Source organism: Lithobates pipiens, unplaced genomic scaffold, assembly GCF_037356315.1.
Source record: "Lithobates pipiens isolate NorthernLeopardFrog02 unplaced genomic scaffold, aLitPip1_a1.2 Scaffold_18, whole genome shotgun sequence".
NCBI classification, from domain to species: domain Eukaryota; kingdom Metazoa; phylum Chordata; class Amphibia; order Anura; family Ranidae; genus Lithobates; species Lithobates pipiens.
In genome coordinates, this window is record NW_027507758.1 from 158,037,777 (window position 1) to 158,055,848 (window position 18,072).

General features: G+C 42.5%; 1 protein-coding gene and 1 pseudogene across 6 annotated transcripts in view; one reads left to right on the top strand and one right to left on the bottom strand.

Annotated features, from left to right (window-relative positions):
- The window catches only part of ADGRG6 (adhesion G protein-coupled receptor G6), a 292,061-nt gene extending 286,673 nt beyond the window's left edge, over positions 1-5,388 (bottom strand). For all 6 annotated transcript variants that reach the window (XM_077486299.1, XM_077486298.1, XM_077486297.1 and 3 more), the window contains exon 1: positions 4,752-5,388. In XM_077486299.1, coding sequence (XP_077342425.1) covers positions 4,752-4,753 — 2 coding nt within the window. In that variant the 5' untranslated portion in view covers positions 4,754-5,388. The remainder of the gene's footprint in view (positions 1-4,751) is intronic.
- A 4,023-nt stretch (positions 5,389-9,411) lies between these two features.
- LOC143990636 (U2 spliceosomal RNA) lies at positions 9,412-9,522 on the top strand (annotated as a pseudogene).
- The last annotated feature ends 8,550 nt before the right edge of the window (positions 9,523-18,072 follow it).

Genomic DNA, 18,072 nt, shown 5'->3' on the forward strand with positions numbered 1-18,072 from the left:
TGGTACAGGGCTCCAAAGTTCTGATAAACCAAGCCATTATCTTTATAAAGTCCTCAAGAGCCAAGAGGACTGTTCCTCTTACATCTTTTGATCAGTTATTTAATGTGATGGCCCTACATTGGTCAATGGAGAGGTCAGATATAGTTAGTGCAAGCTTGACCTATACTGAGAAATCCCTGGATCAAATGATAATCTTGATGCATGGCTTTTAGTGAAGGTAAGGCACAGTTTTAATTGTCTTGGTTTATTTTAGTTTCTATCTGGTAATACCACATATTATAACATGTATACTGGATAATAATGGATACAACGTCAAGGATGTAATGGGTGGGTATTAAACTGGAGACAGGAGCTGACTAACCCTTATGTTTTTAAATAAACCAAGCAATTATCTTTAGAAAGTCCTCATGAGCTCAGTTTAATTGACTAGTCTTTGTATGAATCCCTCTTCCTCTGTTAAAGGTTTTAGCCATTCTAAACTGTGTTCAAGTGGCCTGACATTCACCAGGGACAGTTATGAGGGTTGTCAATGAATTCTAAATGAAAGGTTTTCAGCAGGGTATAAAAGCGCTCTACTTATTCTTTGGGGAACTATACCAGAATAGCTGGTTATTGTGCCAGATGTGGGCCTTATAAAGCCCTTGGCTTTCCTTGCAAGGACTGCAGGACACAGAATGGTATTCCCAGCAGGGTCAGTTCCTCGTTATTTAAAATGTGATAGAAAAAATGAGTCCTAGTTTAAAGAACTAGAAAAATAAACATAGAGTGCTTTTCTTTAAATGTGTATGCACACCAAATCTAGGTTCACTGCTAAGTTGAAACTGTGTTATACTGTGTTTTTAAATACTGAGGCTGCCATAGCTGAGCTCTCCTTATGAAAATGCTGGTTTCCTGGCTGTCAATCTGAGCCTCTTGCTTCAATACGTAGAGTCACTAACCAAGAACGAGAAAGCAGACAGGGATTTTCTCTGACTTTCCAAAGCTGCTTGTTCCAAATCAATGGGGGGAACTAATTAAAGCAGTAGTGTATAGTACTTTGACCCTAATGACTCAGAGAATATTAAAGTCAGTGGCAGCATAATAGCCACACTAATAGCATCTTCAGAAGAAAGTACAATGGCAGCCTTCCCAACAGCAAAGCTGTGGCTTTATGATCCCAACTCCTGCAGCTACATTGATAGCTGCAAAGTTTTTTTTATGGAATAATATGTGAGCAAGGGGTGATGCACATCATTGCCATATACGCGATTGATCTAGATACAAGCTCAATATTAATTAAGATATTAATTGAAGCAACTCAAATGGCAATCTTCTGCTATCAACTGAAAATATTGATTGAAATGGTCATAAATGTAGATAATCTATTAAAAAAACAATTGTTTAATCAATCTGTGATAGGATCGGTTCTCTACCACACAGGTAGATATTTGTTTGCCTGATCAGATACGATCAACAAAATTCCACCAGAGCTGATCGATGTGGCAGCATTGAAATTGATCAAGAGCCCTCTAAATAAATTGAGCAGAGGATTTCTGGTTTGCAGTTTTTATTCAGATTAGTTCCATTGTATGATCGATTGAAGATCATATTGATGTTTGTGTGGTTACCATTAGGCATTCTTCTTATGGCCTCGTCTTATAATAGAAGGTCCCCCTCTTAGAATTAAATAGGCTTTTGGATTTCCCTGAGTGCAGACAACAGGGAACAGCTTTAAGAGTTTATGGGAGCATTAAAAGACAAACTTTTAAATAAGCGGTCGTTTGAACAATTTACAACCTATACTAAATCACACACTGGAATACAGGTTTAAATCAAGAGCACTTTTCAGCAAAATGTTTATCAAGGGATAACAAATACTGTAAGTGATATAGTTGCTGACACATGCATTGACACCGTGCCATGAAAACACACATTATCAATAAATCAGATCTGTGGTTGGTAAGTTGGCACAAACTCAGAGGATAAAGGCACTTTCAGTAGCATTATTGCTTGTTTATCTTAACTTCATGATTACCAAATAAATGGAGTCAGCATACAAAATGTACAAGCCCTTGCATAAAAGCAAAGTTTTGTCTGGTAATGTATAAAGCCCTGCAAATAAAACAGAAATGTAATAATTTTGGCTTTATCCACAATGGAAAATTAAATCCATACTGAAAGATGTAATATGTAGACCTTGCTACAATTAAAACCTCATTGAGAGTAGTTATGTGATGTAGAAACATTGCGCCGACATGAGGAATAATCACTTTACAAGTTTTTTTTTTATTGCAGAAAAATTCCTAAATAACAGTGAAGACCAAGACCACTCAGAATTGAGATTCTGATAGTTGTGGTTGCTGGCAGACTGAATGTCTTATTATGGCTCTTCAGGAATTGAGCAGTGAGATATCCTCTCTAAAACTCCAAAAATTACTCTAAAAATTCCAACTTTTATATAGTCAAATGATGGCATCACGCTCCAAAGATTAATTTGTAATAACTTTGATTAAACAAATAATTATCGATTCATTCTGTGTGGCACTCCTGGAATCGGGCATAAGAATAAATAATAATAAGAAGAAGGAACTTTCTTACTGGAGTCTAGAAGAGCAGTGACCACCCAAAGTTGAGCATTACATTTGGTTGGAAGTGGCTTAAAATCATGAAATTTTAGCAATTAATTTAGAAATGTAGGCAATTATTCTCCATACATTTCAAAACGAAGATATATAACTCTTACTTCAATAATGATCTATGAACCATTTCAGTAGCAACAGCAAACATATTTTTATCTGTTTATGTACACCAAGACATAACCAACTCAATGAAACATTATTAGTCCCCAATATAAATTGCAAAATGAGACTTCACAGCCTCAGAAGTTATATGCCTTCATAACGTATATTTTACATATTTCTAGCTGCCTGGTGTGCTGGGTACTGTACATAGATTACATCACATATAATGAAATATTTTCAGCTCATGGAGTAATAAACTGACACTTTAAGAGGTTAGTCATAAATTAACTCTCTTGTCTTTTCATGTTCTGTTTAGCTAAAACATTACATAAACACCTTGTATAAATGTTCCAACAAGAATGATATCTCAGGGCAATAAATTGATAACCATAGATATTTACATCTGCATCAACTGAGCTGCAGGTGAACAAGGGTTAAGACCAAGAATATAGAATTATTGATGATCAGAAATGTTCAATATACAAATAGTAAGTGAGCTAAATACCATACCTGTTGCAGAACCAAATAAATCAGAAGTTATCTTTATTTTGACCACTGTATAGTGCTGAAATCTTAAATCAGTGTATTCTGTTAAAGAGTCTTAATATATATATAAATATATATTATATAGATCTATATATATATATATATATATATATATATATATATATATATATATATATATATATATATATACATAGATATATCTATCTATATCTATTATATATATACAGTGCATTATATGTATATTGACAGATATATATATATATATATATATATATATATATATATATATATATTTATATATATATATATATATTTATTTATTTATTTGTGTATGTATTGGGCTGCAGGTGAAGGGCTGACGTCACGCAAGGGACATAAGACCAAGAGTATACAATTCATAAAGTATAAAAAAACGAATAAATCAGAAGTTATCTTTATTTTGACCACTGTGTATTCTGTTAAAGTGTCTTAATATTTATATATGTATTTGTGTATGTATTGGGCTGCAGGTGAAGGGCTGATGTCACGCAAGGGACATTAGACCAAGAGTATACAATTATTACCGATCCAAAGTGTTCAATATATTCAGAAAGTGAACTAAATGCCATAACTGATGTAGAACCAAACTATTTGAAAGTTAACTTTATATATACATATATATGTGTATATATATATTATATGTTGGCAAATTATGACCTTTCACATGAACATTTTTATTTATTTATTTATTTTCATTTTAATCACTCTAAATCAAATTTGCAAAAACCTACAGTTTCTATATAAGACATATATAAGATAATATCTATATAATAGAGATAGTGGTAAGTTGCAGGGACCCATTCAATCACATTTCTAACTAAAATCTGCTTTGTGTATGACCAGTAGGGGAGTCAGACTACACAAAACATTTCCCAGCTGTGTTTAGAAGTTGTATGGAGTGGAAAATAAAAATTACAAACAAATTTTAGAACATTCCACATAACTTGCGACTTTCCTCTAAATTTATAAAAATTAGCATTGCAAATAGATTTTAATCCCAATCAGATATTTCCATGAACACTTTGTAAGCTTGATCTTAACTGATCTCCATGAAACATTCATGAAGCCTGAGAACCCCAGAAGAATGTGTACCTCCAGCCTGGGAAACATGTCAATATTAAATGACAGCAGACGTGGCACATTCATAATAAGGACTATTTGTTGTTTCCATTATTTAAAAAAAACAAAAACATGATTTTTCTGCTCTCTCCCAGCCTCTTCTGCCATTCACAAGCCTGTGCACGCAGTGACTATGCAGACTCTCAAGTTCTAGCGCTGATGCCCTTAGGGACTTTCAAGTTTCAACCTAAAAGTTTTTTTTCTCTAAACTAAAGCTACTATTGTGAGATGATCGCTCAGCCTGTGCCATCTGATCGCTCAGACAAAGTTTCCTAAAGTTTGGAAAGTTTTTAAAAGTACAGATGTTTTAGGATGACCTGAGACTTGTAGTCCCCCCCCAACTCCAGCTGTCATGTTAGAACTTACATGGTCGCTGTCCGGATCTATTCCACCATCTGGAGGCTGGTGGGCAGCATGTCGGTGGTTGGTAATAGGGGACCCTTCCAGGCGATCTCCCCCCACACTATGGAGAGCTGTGTGTCTGCAGATCGTCTGTAGTCCTGAGTCGGTGTCAGCCAACAAGTGCAGATCGCTCTCACATTACACCATTCAGTATTGGGATCGCACAATCCGAAGCTGCTTGTGTCTTCTCCTTCCAAAGGCAATGAATGGAAGCGGAGAATTCCAGGCTTCTTATCTCTATACAGCTCCCCCCAAAATAACGTCCATAGATCGAGTCCTAAATAAAAGAAGGGCTGTCAGAGCCAAAAAAAAAGTCTGTTGTGTAGTCCTTGCTGGGACTGGTTGGCAGTCCTTTGTCAGCTCTCTATCTCCTTCCTGAGCTCTCTGTGGCTCATTGTGTAGTAGAAGAGTCTGGTGGTGATCAGGTTCTTCCTCCTTTATCTATGATCGCTCACAAGCTGTCCACACTTTGTAATATCATGCTGAGTCCTGTGATCCTAGGACTGTACAGACAGGTGGAGGGAGCTGTACACTGCACTCAGCTTCCAGCCTCTTACTCATCAACCTTCCTTGTATAAGACTGAGGACAGAACTGCTGAGAACTACTCCACCCCATGGCTGAGCATAGTCATCATCCACCACTGACTGGGGGCAATGCCCACTGCACCCCTCCCCTCACCTCTCACCACTCTGGGTCTGCTCTTACTTTCACATTCAGTTTTTACAATCCTCAAACTATGGCTTAGAAATGTATATTCAAGTTTGTATTATTGAAGTAATACTATACTTCTGGTTTACAAGAAGAAAATGCAGAATACAGAATACTTTATTAACCCTAAAGGGAAATTGTTAGGACACAGACACACTTAAAGAGGAAGTAAAGGCAATATAAAAAAAAAAAAAACACACCCTGTAATGTGTAAGGCAAAGGCATTATGAGGTAGTATGCATAGCATACTAGCTCATTATGAATAACTTACCTGAAAACGAAGCCCCCGAAGCGGTCCTTCGTCTTCATCTTCGCCGCTGCCATGTATCCCGGAGTGACTTCTGGGTCTCGCTGCTCCGGCGCTGTGATTCGATGGAGCCGCGATAATGTCACTCCCACGCATGCGCAACGGGTGCCGCGGTGCCTGTCTTTCGGCAAATATCTCCTAAACCGTGTAGGTTTAGGAGATATTTCTTGGACCTACAGGTAAGCCTTAATCTAGGTTTGCCTGTAGGTCAAAGTGGTTTGTAAGGGTTTACAACCCCTTTAAAGTGGTTGTAAACCCTTGCAAACCACTTTGACCTACAGGTAAGCCTAGATTAAGGCTTACCTGTAGGTCCAAGAAATATCTCCTAAACCTACACGGTTTAGGAGATATTTGCCCGAAAACAGGCACCACTGTCTACGGCGCATGCGCCGTAGACAGCGGTGCACAGGCGCACTGAGCGCGGCATTCTCAACGACGGAGCTGCCGCGCGTGTCGGCTCCCGTGCGCATGCGTGGGAGTGACGTCATCGCGGCTTCGCCGAACGGCAGCGGTGGAGCTGCGAGACCCCACCAAGAAGATGGATGCGGCGGACTACAGGGGACAGCGGTGACTTCGCTGGCTCCTGTGTCAGGTAAATGACACATAATGGACTACTATGCGATGCATAGTAGTCCATTATGCTTTGCCTTTGCAGGGAATGAAAGAGGAATTAAACCCATCAGGGTTTACTTCCTCTTTAAAGGGGTTGTAAACCCTCATGTTTTTTCACCTTAAAGGGGTAGTAAAGGCCCGTGTTTTTTCAACTTAAAGGGGTAGTAAATGCTCGTGTTTTTTTTCACATGAAAGCTTGTCTAAAGAAAAAAAGTTTTTAGATTTGATTTGAATGAGTTTAGAGAAGGTGACTCTTTGGAAGTAAATTCCAGAGTTTTGGAGAATAGCAGGAGAAGGCTTTGTCTACCATCGACTGTAGGTGGGTAGAGGGGAAACACACAGAAGATCAGAATTGGAGGAGCGGAGGTTATGGTGGGGAGTAAGTTGATAAAGGTTCAGAGAGATAATGGGGTGCCAAGCCATGAAGAGCCTTATAGGTGAGCAAGAGGATCTTAAAGTCTATGCGAAACCTGATGGGTAGCCAGTGCAAGGATAGGGGGTAATATGGTCACTTGTACCAGACCCAGTCAGGATTCTGACTGCAGAATCTTGTACATATTGGAGTTGAATAATAGTGGATTTAGGTATACCGGTGAGTAGAGCATTGTAGTAATAAAGTCGGGAGAACACAAATGTATGGATCCATTTTTCAGCGACAGTGCGTGATAGCATAGGACACAGCCTGGTAATGTTTCTCAAGTGGAAAAAAGATATTCTGTCAGTTTAACAATTCTTGCATGGCTGCATTCATTTTCTTTTTTAGGCTTTCTTTCCATTATTTTCAGCTGCCAGTAAGTCTGTTGTCTTTTAAGAGAATAAGTCCTGCAAATATAGCTGTTATGGTGCTGAGACTAATTGTGCCACTGACAGGGGTGCTTACAATGATCAGCTTTTATTTATGTATGTAAAATCTTTATCCCAAAAAGGAAAAAATATTTTCTGTACCTTTTTATAAAGTGTGAGCTGGAGTTTGGCTTCCATTTAGTACATCTAACACTCCCCCCCCCCCCCCCCCCTCAGACTGACAATGCTGCTTTCTGCCCTCTGTGCTCCTTCATTCAGAATTTAGGAAGTGTGTTACTGGCCACATTAGCAGGTGAAAACAGAGGGAAAAAGTTTAAAAAAAGAATACAAATGCAGCCACCACATCTAATCAAGGATGGCCCGTTCATTAAGGGTGCCTTTGGCCCACCATGGCTCAGGGTGCTAAGTCCACGCCCCACACCATATAAAGCTGCTTACATGGCGGCCATATGTAGTGTGATAATGTGGAGAGATTGAGAGAACCTGAGCTAGATTAGGCAGGTTAGTTAGGTGGCGTGCAGGCAGTTTAATATATATATTTGGACCCTAAAGCACCCTCCCCGTGTTGAGGGCGTGTGGCCTGGTATGGTTCAGGAGGGGGGGGCACACCAATATTTGCCTTGATTTTGAATCTATATTGCTGGGAGTCGCCAAAACATTATAGCCACCAGCAAACGCTTCCTGACCAACCGCCTCAGTTATACTTCGGCAGGTTGGCTGCCCTGTGCAAGCCATCGTAGCTACACGTCGGCTCACGGGGTCAGGATAGCGGGCGTGCGCGCGCCAGCTGCATGGGGGGGGTGCCGGTGCTCGTGGCCGACGGTCACGAGCGATCATGAAGAGGTGAGACAGAACAGGGATGAGTGTGTATAAACACACACTTCCCTGTTCTGTTCTGACAGGAGTGACAGATCGCGTGTTCCTATTAGCTAGGAACCACGATTCGTCACTTCCTCCAGTCAGTCCCCTCCCCCTCCAGTTAGAATCATCTCCCAGGGTACACAGTTAACCCCTCAAGCGCCCCTTAGTGTTAACCCCTTCACTGCCAGTGACATTTTTACAGTAATCAATGCAATTTTATAGCAATGATCACTGTATTAATGACAATAGCCTCAAAAATGTTTCAAAATTGTCCAATATGTCTGCCATAATGTCGCAGTCACGAGAAAAATCACAGATCGCCGCCATTACTAGTAAAAAAAAATGAATAATAAAAATGCTATAAATCTATCCCCTATTTTGTAGACGCTATAACTTTTGCACAAACCAATCAGTATACGCTTATTTTGATTTTTTTCCAAAAATATGTAGAAGAATAAATATCGGCAAAACTGAGGAAAAAAATTTTTTTTATATATTTTTGGGGGATATTTTAAAAATATTGTTTTTTTCAAAATTGTCGCTCTGTTTTTTTGTTAGAGGCGATTAAATACCACCAAAAGAAAGCTCTATTTGTGCGTAAAAAAGGACGTTAATTTTTATTGGGTGCAATGTCGCATGACCGCGCAATTGTCAGTTAAAGCGACACAGTGCCGAATCGCAAAAAGTGCTCTGGTCAGGAAGGGGGTAAATTCTTCGGGCTGAAGTGGTTAAATGAAATTTTTTCCTTTAGAAATGTAATTTTGCTGCAGCATTGTTCTACACATTGCGCAGATGTGCCACTTTACAGGCAGACTAATGAGACCCCCAGGCACGATATTTAAAGGAACATTTAATTTTTATTGTTTCACTTTAAGCATTATTAAAATCACTGCTTCTGAAAAATACGGTTTTAAAAACTTTGTTTGCATTAATTCATGTCTCATGGGGCAGGATCCGGGTCCCCATAAATTTTTATAGCAATAACTTGCATATAAGTCTTTAAAATTAGCACTTTTGATTTTTCATGTTCGTGTCCCATTGACTTTAAAGGGTTCCAATGTTCGCTCAAACTTTTTGCCTGTTCGCATGTTCTGGTGCAAACCTAACCGGGGGGGTGTTCAGCTCATCCCTAATGGCCAGCTTAACACTGTTTAGTGGTTGTCACTCTTCAAATCATCCCCAATCATGACACTAACTGCATGGAGTTTGCATGTTCTCCCTGTGCTTGAGTGGGTTTTCTACGAGTACTCAAGTTTCCTCCCATCCTTTAGAAGTCTTGTTCATAGGTCAGTTGGCTCCTAGTATGTTTATGTATGCATGTGCAATCATGCATCACTTCTTTGCCTTTTGGCCAAGAACAAGTGTAGTATCTGTTCTCATCAGTATTCAGTAGGGGTGCGCCACAATCATTCTGGCTTCATGGTTGGGACGGCTGACTGTATAGTATCCCTGCTTTTATGATAAGGGTAATGAAGGTTTTTTCCATATGTAAACTGGGAGTAATTTGTGCTGGAGGATTTTGAGCGGCCCAGTGCTTTCTGATTTGAGCAGTGTTACCCGACATGGCCAGAGGCTGGGAAGGCAGAGTGCCTGTGGTGTAATCGTGGCATCCCGTGGGTAGTTTGAGTATCACTTGGGTGTGCGACCCCATGACGAGAAAGTACCCTCGACCACAGTACTACAACTTTTTTTTCTGTACACTGCCTCATGGGCTATGCCAATTTTTGGTCTAGCCATTGACTTGCACATTGGCACTCTTTATGTATTTTTTCTCTATGTATGTCACTTTCACTTTTTTTTGTGGCACCTTTCACTTTGGATTGTAGCGCGTGGGTCTTTGGGACAAACCGGAAGTCTAGGGTATGGATGAGTGGCCATTAGGTTCCTTCCTTATCTTTGAGGGTCTCTCTTCGGGAGAAACAATGATTACAGGGGGTGTAGACAGGGCCGGTGCTAGACTATTTTGCTCTCTTTCGATACTGTATAGAGGTATAGAAATTATATTTTAAAGGTATAGAAGTCTTATTTTGGTGGGGGGGGGGGGGGGCACAAGTAGCAGGTCTTGCCTAGAGTGCAAAATAGTCTAGCACTGGCCCTGACCGGTGTGTCCATACAGACACTTCATCCTCAGTTACGCTGAGCTCCCGCCCTGCCACTACAGCAGTCACTCAGATAGGATGTCGGCTGAAGAGTTTTGTAGCTAGGTGGGCAGAGCCTGATGACAATTCAGAGACACAATTACAAAGAAAGCGGGCCTGATGGGTAACTATGTCTCTGAATCTGTGGACAATCTTCCTTTCACTATATGATCACTTGGAGTTAGTCCTAATTACTTCCAGCTTCCTTATCTACAAATTGAAGGTAATTCCTTTGAATTTAGTGCAGCCGTAGCGCCACTTTGTAAGACTATTAGGAACAACCTGAATCTGCTGCATGTGTTGGTAAAGCTACTGAAACTAGTGTCATGGATTATTTAATCTGGTGGAGGCCATTTTAGAGGGGCCATATTGCCAGAAAATTGCCATAAGTGCTATTGAATTTCCCCCAGTTTATCTTTCTCCTCACACATTAAAGACATTAAACACCTTTTGTATTGATTCACTTGGAATGTATTTTTCTGAATTAAACTAATGGTTCAGTTGGACTCTAGGAGCATCTGTGCTTTGTCCATGCAGGTTAAAACAACAGGTTCAGCTTATTTCCTGCCAACACATTATTCTTACCTTCTTGTTACATTCCCACCACTCTATTAACCCATGAATAAGTAGAGAAGAAGCCTGGTCTGTTATTCAAGCTTACAAAGGGTTTAGTACTCTTGCCCCTCCATATGTGATAGAGTTAGCAGATCCTAAATAGGACCCACTGCTCCAAAGGCTCCACTCGTTCCCTCCACTAACCAAAGGAGCCTGTCCATGCTCCATATAGATCATATTGCAAGGCAGTGGGCCTTATGCTGATGACGTTACAACAACTTAAAACAAGTTCTATTGAGCCAAACTGTACATGATGCAAATTCCCACCAGGATGCTGCCATCTATGACGTATTTCATACTTATCGGCTTAGACCTACAGATTATCTAGGGTAGGGTCAAACATGTCAGAGGAGTGGTCTGCTTGTGGGCACTTGCAGCATGCACTGTATAGCTCAATACAGTTAGTGACCTCAGTGGTGTGAAGCCAACTGTCTTGCACATATAGTATGTGATGGAGCCTGAGTAGCCAATCAGCTACATAAATAGAAGGGAAAAGAGTCACCTGCACTCCCATACCGTACTGTATTTGCTTTCCCAGCTAGACATGGGGGGGGGGGGGGGGGGGCATAGAGAAAGTGGGCATTAATGCAAACGTGTTGCTTTGCATTATCTGAGCAAAGCATAGATGTACTTTAAGGGCTTGTTTACACTAGCAGTGAAGACTGCTGCTCCTATAAAAAGCTATTCACTTTCAAAATGCTTTTCAAAGGCATTTGAGAAGTGGTGAAGAGGTCATGTGTCATCGCCTATTTTAACAACCTAAATAATACACTACCATTCTGCAACCCTGTGCATTGCACATGGCTGTGGGGCAGTTGCAGAGCGGCTCCATTCACTAGAATGAGTCATGTTTAGGGGGAGGGTAGATTTTTTCTTGATATCATAACGTGCAGTATGGGTTTTTTGTGATTATAGAAATACATATACTTTTAGGGAATGGAGAATTCTTTCTTAATATATTTTAAACATTTCCCAAATATCCCAAAGAAAATTTTTTTTGTAAAATCTTTGTACCCTTCCCCTTCACCCTCTCTGCCTCTCTTTGCTTCCTCTTTTTGCTGCCTTTTACCCTACATCAGAGGTGCCCAACCTTTTGAAGAGCGAGGGCCATCTAAGTGACTTGGCAACCAGTCACGGGCCACAATAAGCGGAGCGGGTGCATGGCAGTCCACTCTACTTTTTTTTTGTTTGCTGTGGATCCGATTGGAGGTAAGCATTTGTAAACGGTCACAAATCCATTTACATCTTCTACTCCTTAGAGGTGAATGGAGGGTCCAATTGGGTCGGACTGACCGTGTGAAAGGGGCCTATGGCTCAGTGCAGGTAACCCCCAGGTGCACTGCTCTGCACCTGCGGATCAGTTTGGAAGCAGCCCAGTAACCACTGCAGAACAGATATACTCATATATACACTGTGATTTTAGTAATAAACTTACTATTAATAACCTTATTCCATTCCATCAAAGAGTAGGAGTTTGCGGGCCACATCAGAGGGCTCCGTGGGCCACATGTGGCCCCCGGGCCACTGGTTGGGCACCCCTGCCCTACATGGATCATTCCATTCTTTCTTGGTCTTTTCTGTATCTCTTTTCTCTAAGCTCCATCATATCAAGGTATTTCAAATTTTCTCTATGTTCTTTACCCATTGAAGGCACAAAAGACTAATTGTAAGAAATATGTGTAGCACCCTCTAGTGTGATAGTTAGTAATTTTGATGTTTGTCAGTGTAGGCAACGTTATGCAGGCTTGGCTGGCAGCCAGGCCTGCTTGTTTAGTTTCCTGAGTTGGCAGAAATCCAGGGAGAGCTGAATGACTCACAGGCAGCATCACTGAGACCTCCCACTTGTTTCCAGAACATGCTAGAATCTTCTGCAAAGAAAGGAAAGGAGAGGTGGAGCTGCCTTGAGTATTTTGAGGGCCCTGACCATTTCCCAACTTGGATTGGCAGGGGGCAGGCCTCCTCAAATACTCAGGGTCTGCCCAGCTGGGGGACGAGTTGTTCGGGTGGAAGCTTGAGATGGAGTGTTAGGCTGTCGGTGGCCTTTGAGGGCGCTCGCAAGTCTGGGGAGGGGGGATGGGGAACTTGGGTCTGGGCTTGGGTGCTGAGAGGACCCTCTCAAGACACACGGAGGTGTCCTGGACAGGAGACATGGGAGCAAGGAGAGGACAGCAGGAGAACACTGGCAGGCAAGTCTCCAGGGGGGACGGCAAGTTTGAGCCAAGAGGGTAGGTGAGTGACACACAGGAGGACTAGGAGGCACTCTTGAGAGGACTGGGATTATGCAGTCTGGGATGGGTGCAGAACCAGTGGAGAGGACTGTGGTGGCACGGGCAGTGGAAAGAGGAAGCTGCAGCCAGGAGGGGTGGCAGGGCCTTAACAGGTGGTACTGGGCAACATGGGACAGCTAGCACTAGGACTACCAATTTTTCTACACCTACTCCTGCAATTGGCATTTTCTCTATTGGGTCTTCCTGAGTCAGTGTCAGGCCTGCAATTCAGTGCTAGCTGGTCCTGGGAGTTGTAATTCTTCAAGAAAGTTTTTGCTCAAGGTAGAAGAGAGGAAGTTGTATAAACCGGAGGTGTATATACATTATCTCACAAAAGTGAGTACACCCTTCACATTTTTATAAATATTTTATCATATCTTTTCATGTGACAACACTGAAGAAATTACATGTTGCTACAATGTAAGGTAGTGAGTGTACAGCTTGTATAACAGTATAAATTTTCTGTCCCCTCAAAATAACTCAACACACAGCCATTAATGTCTAAACTGCTGGCAACAAAAGTTAGTACACCTCTAAGTGAAAATGTCCAAATTGGGCCCAATTGGCCATTTTCCACCCCTGGTGTCATGTGACTCGTTAGTGTTACAAGGTCTCAGGGGTGATTGGGGAGCAGGTGTGTTAAATTTGGTATTATTGCCCTCACTCATCTCATACTGGTCACTGGAAGTTAAAAATGGCACCCCATGGCAAATAACTCTTCGAGGATCTGAAAAAAAAAGAATTGTTGCTCTACATAAAGATGGCCTAGGCTATTAGAAGATTGCCAAGACCCTGAAACTGAATACAGTGACCAAGACAATACAGCGATTTACCAGGACAGGTTCCACTCAAATAAGTTGAGTGCACGTATATACATGTCCTGTGGTCTGATGAGACCAATGTAGCATGCTCTAGTTAGGTAGGTGCTAGAGTGAGGATTTTTTTATAGGGTAGGAAAATTTAGGTAGGGTTCGCTGGTGAGTAGGCCTATTTGTTTTCATTCTGGGCTGGGATTGGCTCAGGGCAGGGCTGGGTGAAGATTGCCAAGACCCTGAAACTGAGCATGGTGGCCAAGACCTTACAGCGGTTTAACAGGACAGGTTCCACTCAAAACAGTATAAAAAGTATCCCAAACAGGAGGGGAAAAGAAAAGATGGGGCTTACTGAAAAGCAATACACATTATTAATCTCTTATCAAAAATGTATTGTTAGATCGGTACAAAAGTGAGTACACCCCTAAGGGAAAATGTCCAAATTGGGCCCCAATAAGCCATTTTTCCTCCCTGGTGTCGTATGACTCATTAGTGTTACAAGGTGTCATGTGTGAATGGGGAACAGGTGTGTAAAATTTGGTGTTATCACTCTCACTCTCTCATACTGGTCACTGGAATTTCAACATGACACCTCAACTCTCTGAGGATCTGAAAAAAAGAATTGTTGCTCTACATAAAGATGGCCTAGGCTATAAGAAGATTGCCAAGACCCTGAAACTAAATACAGTGACCAAGACAATACAGCGATTTACCAGGACAGGTTCCACTCAGAACAGGCCTCGCCATGGTCGACCAAATAAGTTGAGTGCACGTATATACATGTCCTGTGGTCTGATGAGACCAATGTAGCATGCTCTAGTTAGGTAGGTGCTAGAGTGAGGATTTTTTTATAGGGTAGGAAAATTTAGGTAGGGTTCGCTGGTGACTAGGCCTATGTGTTTTCATTCTGGGCTGGGATTGGCTCAGGGCAGGGCTGGGTGACTCACAGGTAGCATCACTGTCACCTCCCTCTTCTTTCTGGAAGGTGCTAGAAAGAGAGGAGAGGAGGAGAGGTGGAGCTACCTGGGGTAATTTTGAGGAGCCTTGACCAATCCCCAACTTGGATTGGCAGAGGGGCAGGCCTCCTTAAATACACAGGGTCAGCCCAGCTGGGGGGAGTTGTCGGGTGGAAGAGCTGATGTGAGAGAGTGTGGAGGCTGTCGGTGCCTACAGGGAGCTCCACAGTCTGGGGGGTGACCTTGGGCCTGGGCTTGGTTGCATCCAGGAGGAGAGAAGAGATCCTGCGAGAAAGGCATATGAGAGAGCAAGGAGAGGACAGCAGGGAAGAACACTACTAAGAGACTCCAGGGAGGACAACTGGTCACAGCAAGGAGGGCTGGTGAGTGAAGCACAGTCAGGAGGACTGGACAGGCACGCCTGAGAGAACTGGGAGTTTGCAGTTTGAGATTTGTGCAGAACCAGAAGAGTGGACTGTGGGAAGGGCAGTGGAGAGAAGTTGTTGCAGCCATGCTGGCTGGCAGAGCATGAAGAGCTTTTTTAGGATCAGTAGCTGGATAGAGGACAGTTAGTACCTGAACTATTTCTATGCCATAGAGGTCTGGAGCCCCTGCCTGCAAAAGGCAATTCACTGAGGCCTGGTTGAGTAATGCCGCGTACACACGATCAAATTGTCCGCCGGACCACAGTACGCCGGACAATTCGATCGTGTGTGGGCTCCAGCGGACTTATTCATCGTAAAAGTCCGGCGGACTTAGAAAGTAGTTTTGACTCAAAATTTGTCCGCCAGACTTGGCTTACAGCAGACAATCCGTTCGTCAGTGTGCTAGTCCGGCGGACTAAGAATGATGCATGCTCTGAAGCAAGTATGAGAAGGAAGCTATTGGCTACTGGCTATTGAACTTCCTTTTTCTAGTCCCGTCGTACATGCTGTACGCCATCGCGTTAGAAATCGCCGGACTTTCGGAGTGTCCGTGTGTAGCCAAGTCCGTTCGTTATAAAGTCCGGCGGATTGTTTGCTGGATTGTTTGTCGGACCAAGTCTGCCGGACAATTCGATCGTGTGTACGTGGCATTAGTGTCAGGCCTAACCATGCGGTGCTAGCTATTTCGAAGGAGTAACGGTCTGCAGCAAGTGAAGTGCTGGAGAAGTACAAGGAAAGAGGTTTTAAGCAAGAGTTGTGCTGGAGAAAAGAGTGGAATGTATATACAGGAGTGTATATAGCAGTCCCAAGTGAGTTGCACTTTATCTGGGCATCCCATCATTTCCCATTGCCATCCAAGTTCAATCCCCTCGAATAAAAAAAAACAAAGCTTAACGATTGGTTTGTGTCTCTGAGTGCCTGAAAGATGGATGCCGGACTAGGCAGGGTGACAGGTGAACCATAACATTCAGAAACCCCTACGAGGGCATTGCTACATTTTGGGGCATTGTCCGGGATCACCTGTTCACAGTTAACCTGCCAGCCATTGCCCCTAGCAACCAAATTTTCAAGCCGGGGAACTATGCTTGTTTCCAGTACCAATTGAGGAATTCAACCTTGGTGGAGGGACTTATGTGCTCTGCCTGTGTCAGAGAACTCACACAACAAGCACCCGTCTCCATGCAGCAGCTGCCAACCCTTGTTCCGCTAATGCCAATGTGCATGCATGGAATCTTAGCCAGAGACAAATGAGATCCAGATTGGATGCACAATGGCACCTCCATGCGAACACGCGTGCACGCTAATGTGCACCCGTGAATGATACCGCGCATGCCCTAATGTGCTACATGCATGTGTGCACACGCACATGCGCACGCATGTACGCTGCCGCGAATCCTGGCACACGCCACCTTATATAAACAGAGAGTCTGCCTAGAATCAGGGCTGGATTGTCTTCAGCTTGTCCCTGTGTTCCTATTGTTACTCTGCCTGATTGACCTTGTTCCTGAAAACCCGGCTTGATCAATTGATCAATACGTATTGGAGTTGGAACAGCTTGATCTTCAAATCACCTCGTGGTATGAAGACAATAGTCTAGTAGAAAATCCCATTCGTTTCACACAACGTGAGAACAATTTACGTTCTTATCTTGAACAATACACACGGGATATTATAAATGTCAAGGAAGGTAAATTCCTTCGGGACAAACTAGCATATGAGAATCATTTTGCCTATAAATGGCAAAACTCTAATTACACCACCTCTAAAAGAAAACCACATACTCCGAATGTTCCTCAAACAGATATAATGATCCCTAATGTTGTTTCTTTCTCTTCCAGTACTTCTACGTCTTACAGAGACCTAACTCAGGACAGGATTCCTAAGAAAAGAAAAGGAGACCGATTGGATACGTCCACGACCCCGTCACCCAGATCCACGGGAACGGTACACCAACCCACTGCGGCCCCACCTAAAACACACCACACACAAGCTTCCACTCCTATGCCCATCACCCAGTCACGCCCTAGCACTTCACTAAACCCTCCCATTTACCCTGTACCAAACACCCCAGCACCGATTTCACATCTCTCCCATACTCACCTTGGACTCTCAGCTAGGAGAGCCAGTGAACCGACACTCCCCTCTATGTTTCCACCTCACCCACAACCCACAGACCCTCGTATTGCACCTATTTTTTTAGTTCAGACTCCGGAACCCAAATCACATCCACCCTCACTACCCCACCCACAAACGCACTAAGTCTCGAGGTTGTGAACCTGTCCTCGGTCTCCTTAACTAAGGAACAAATTGAAATATTGAAATTTGGTTTATCGTTTTGTCCATCAAATAATTTAGACAAATTTCAATTTGTCAAAGATATACATCTTTTTGCTAGACGCCTTCTATTTAAGGTGTTATACGATAAATCTCAAGTAACAAAAGACCCTATCACTTCCTCTGTGGAACCCTCGTCCAATGAACTTCAGGCTATGGAAGACCTGATGTCATTATGGGACGAGGGTAACACCGACGATGAACAGGTCCTGGATTTAACCACTCCTCGAGTCTCAGCTCCGGGAGTATTATTTCCTGCCCCGGCAACATTCAAACCGAAATCCAAATCCTTCCCTCTGCTTCAAAGCAACCCCAACATATGGGCTTTTGTTAGCCAATTAACTTCAGAAATTAAGAACCTTGAACTGGACACACAAGAACCCCATAACCTATCTTTCAAACATCGTCAGGCACTCCAAAATCTTCAAAGTAACCCGGATTTAAT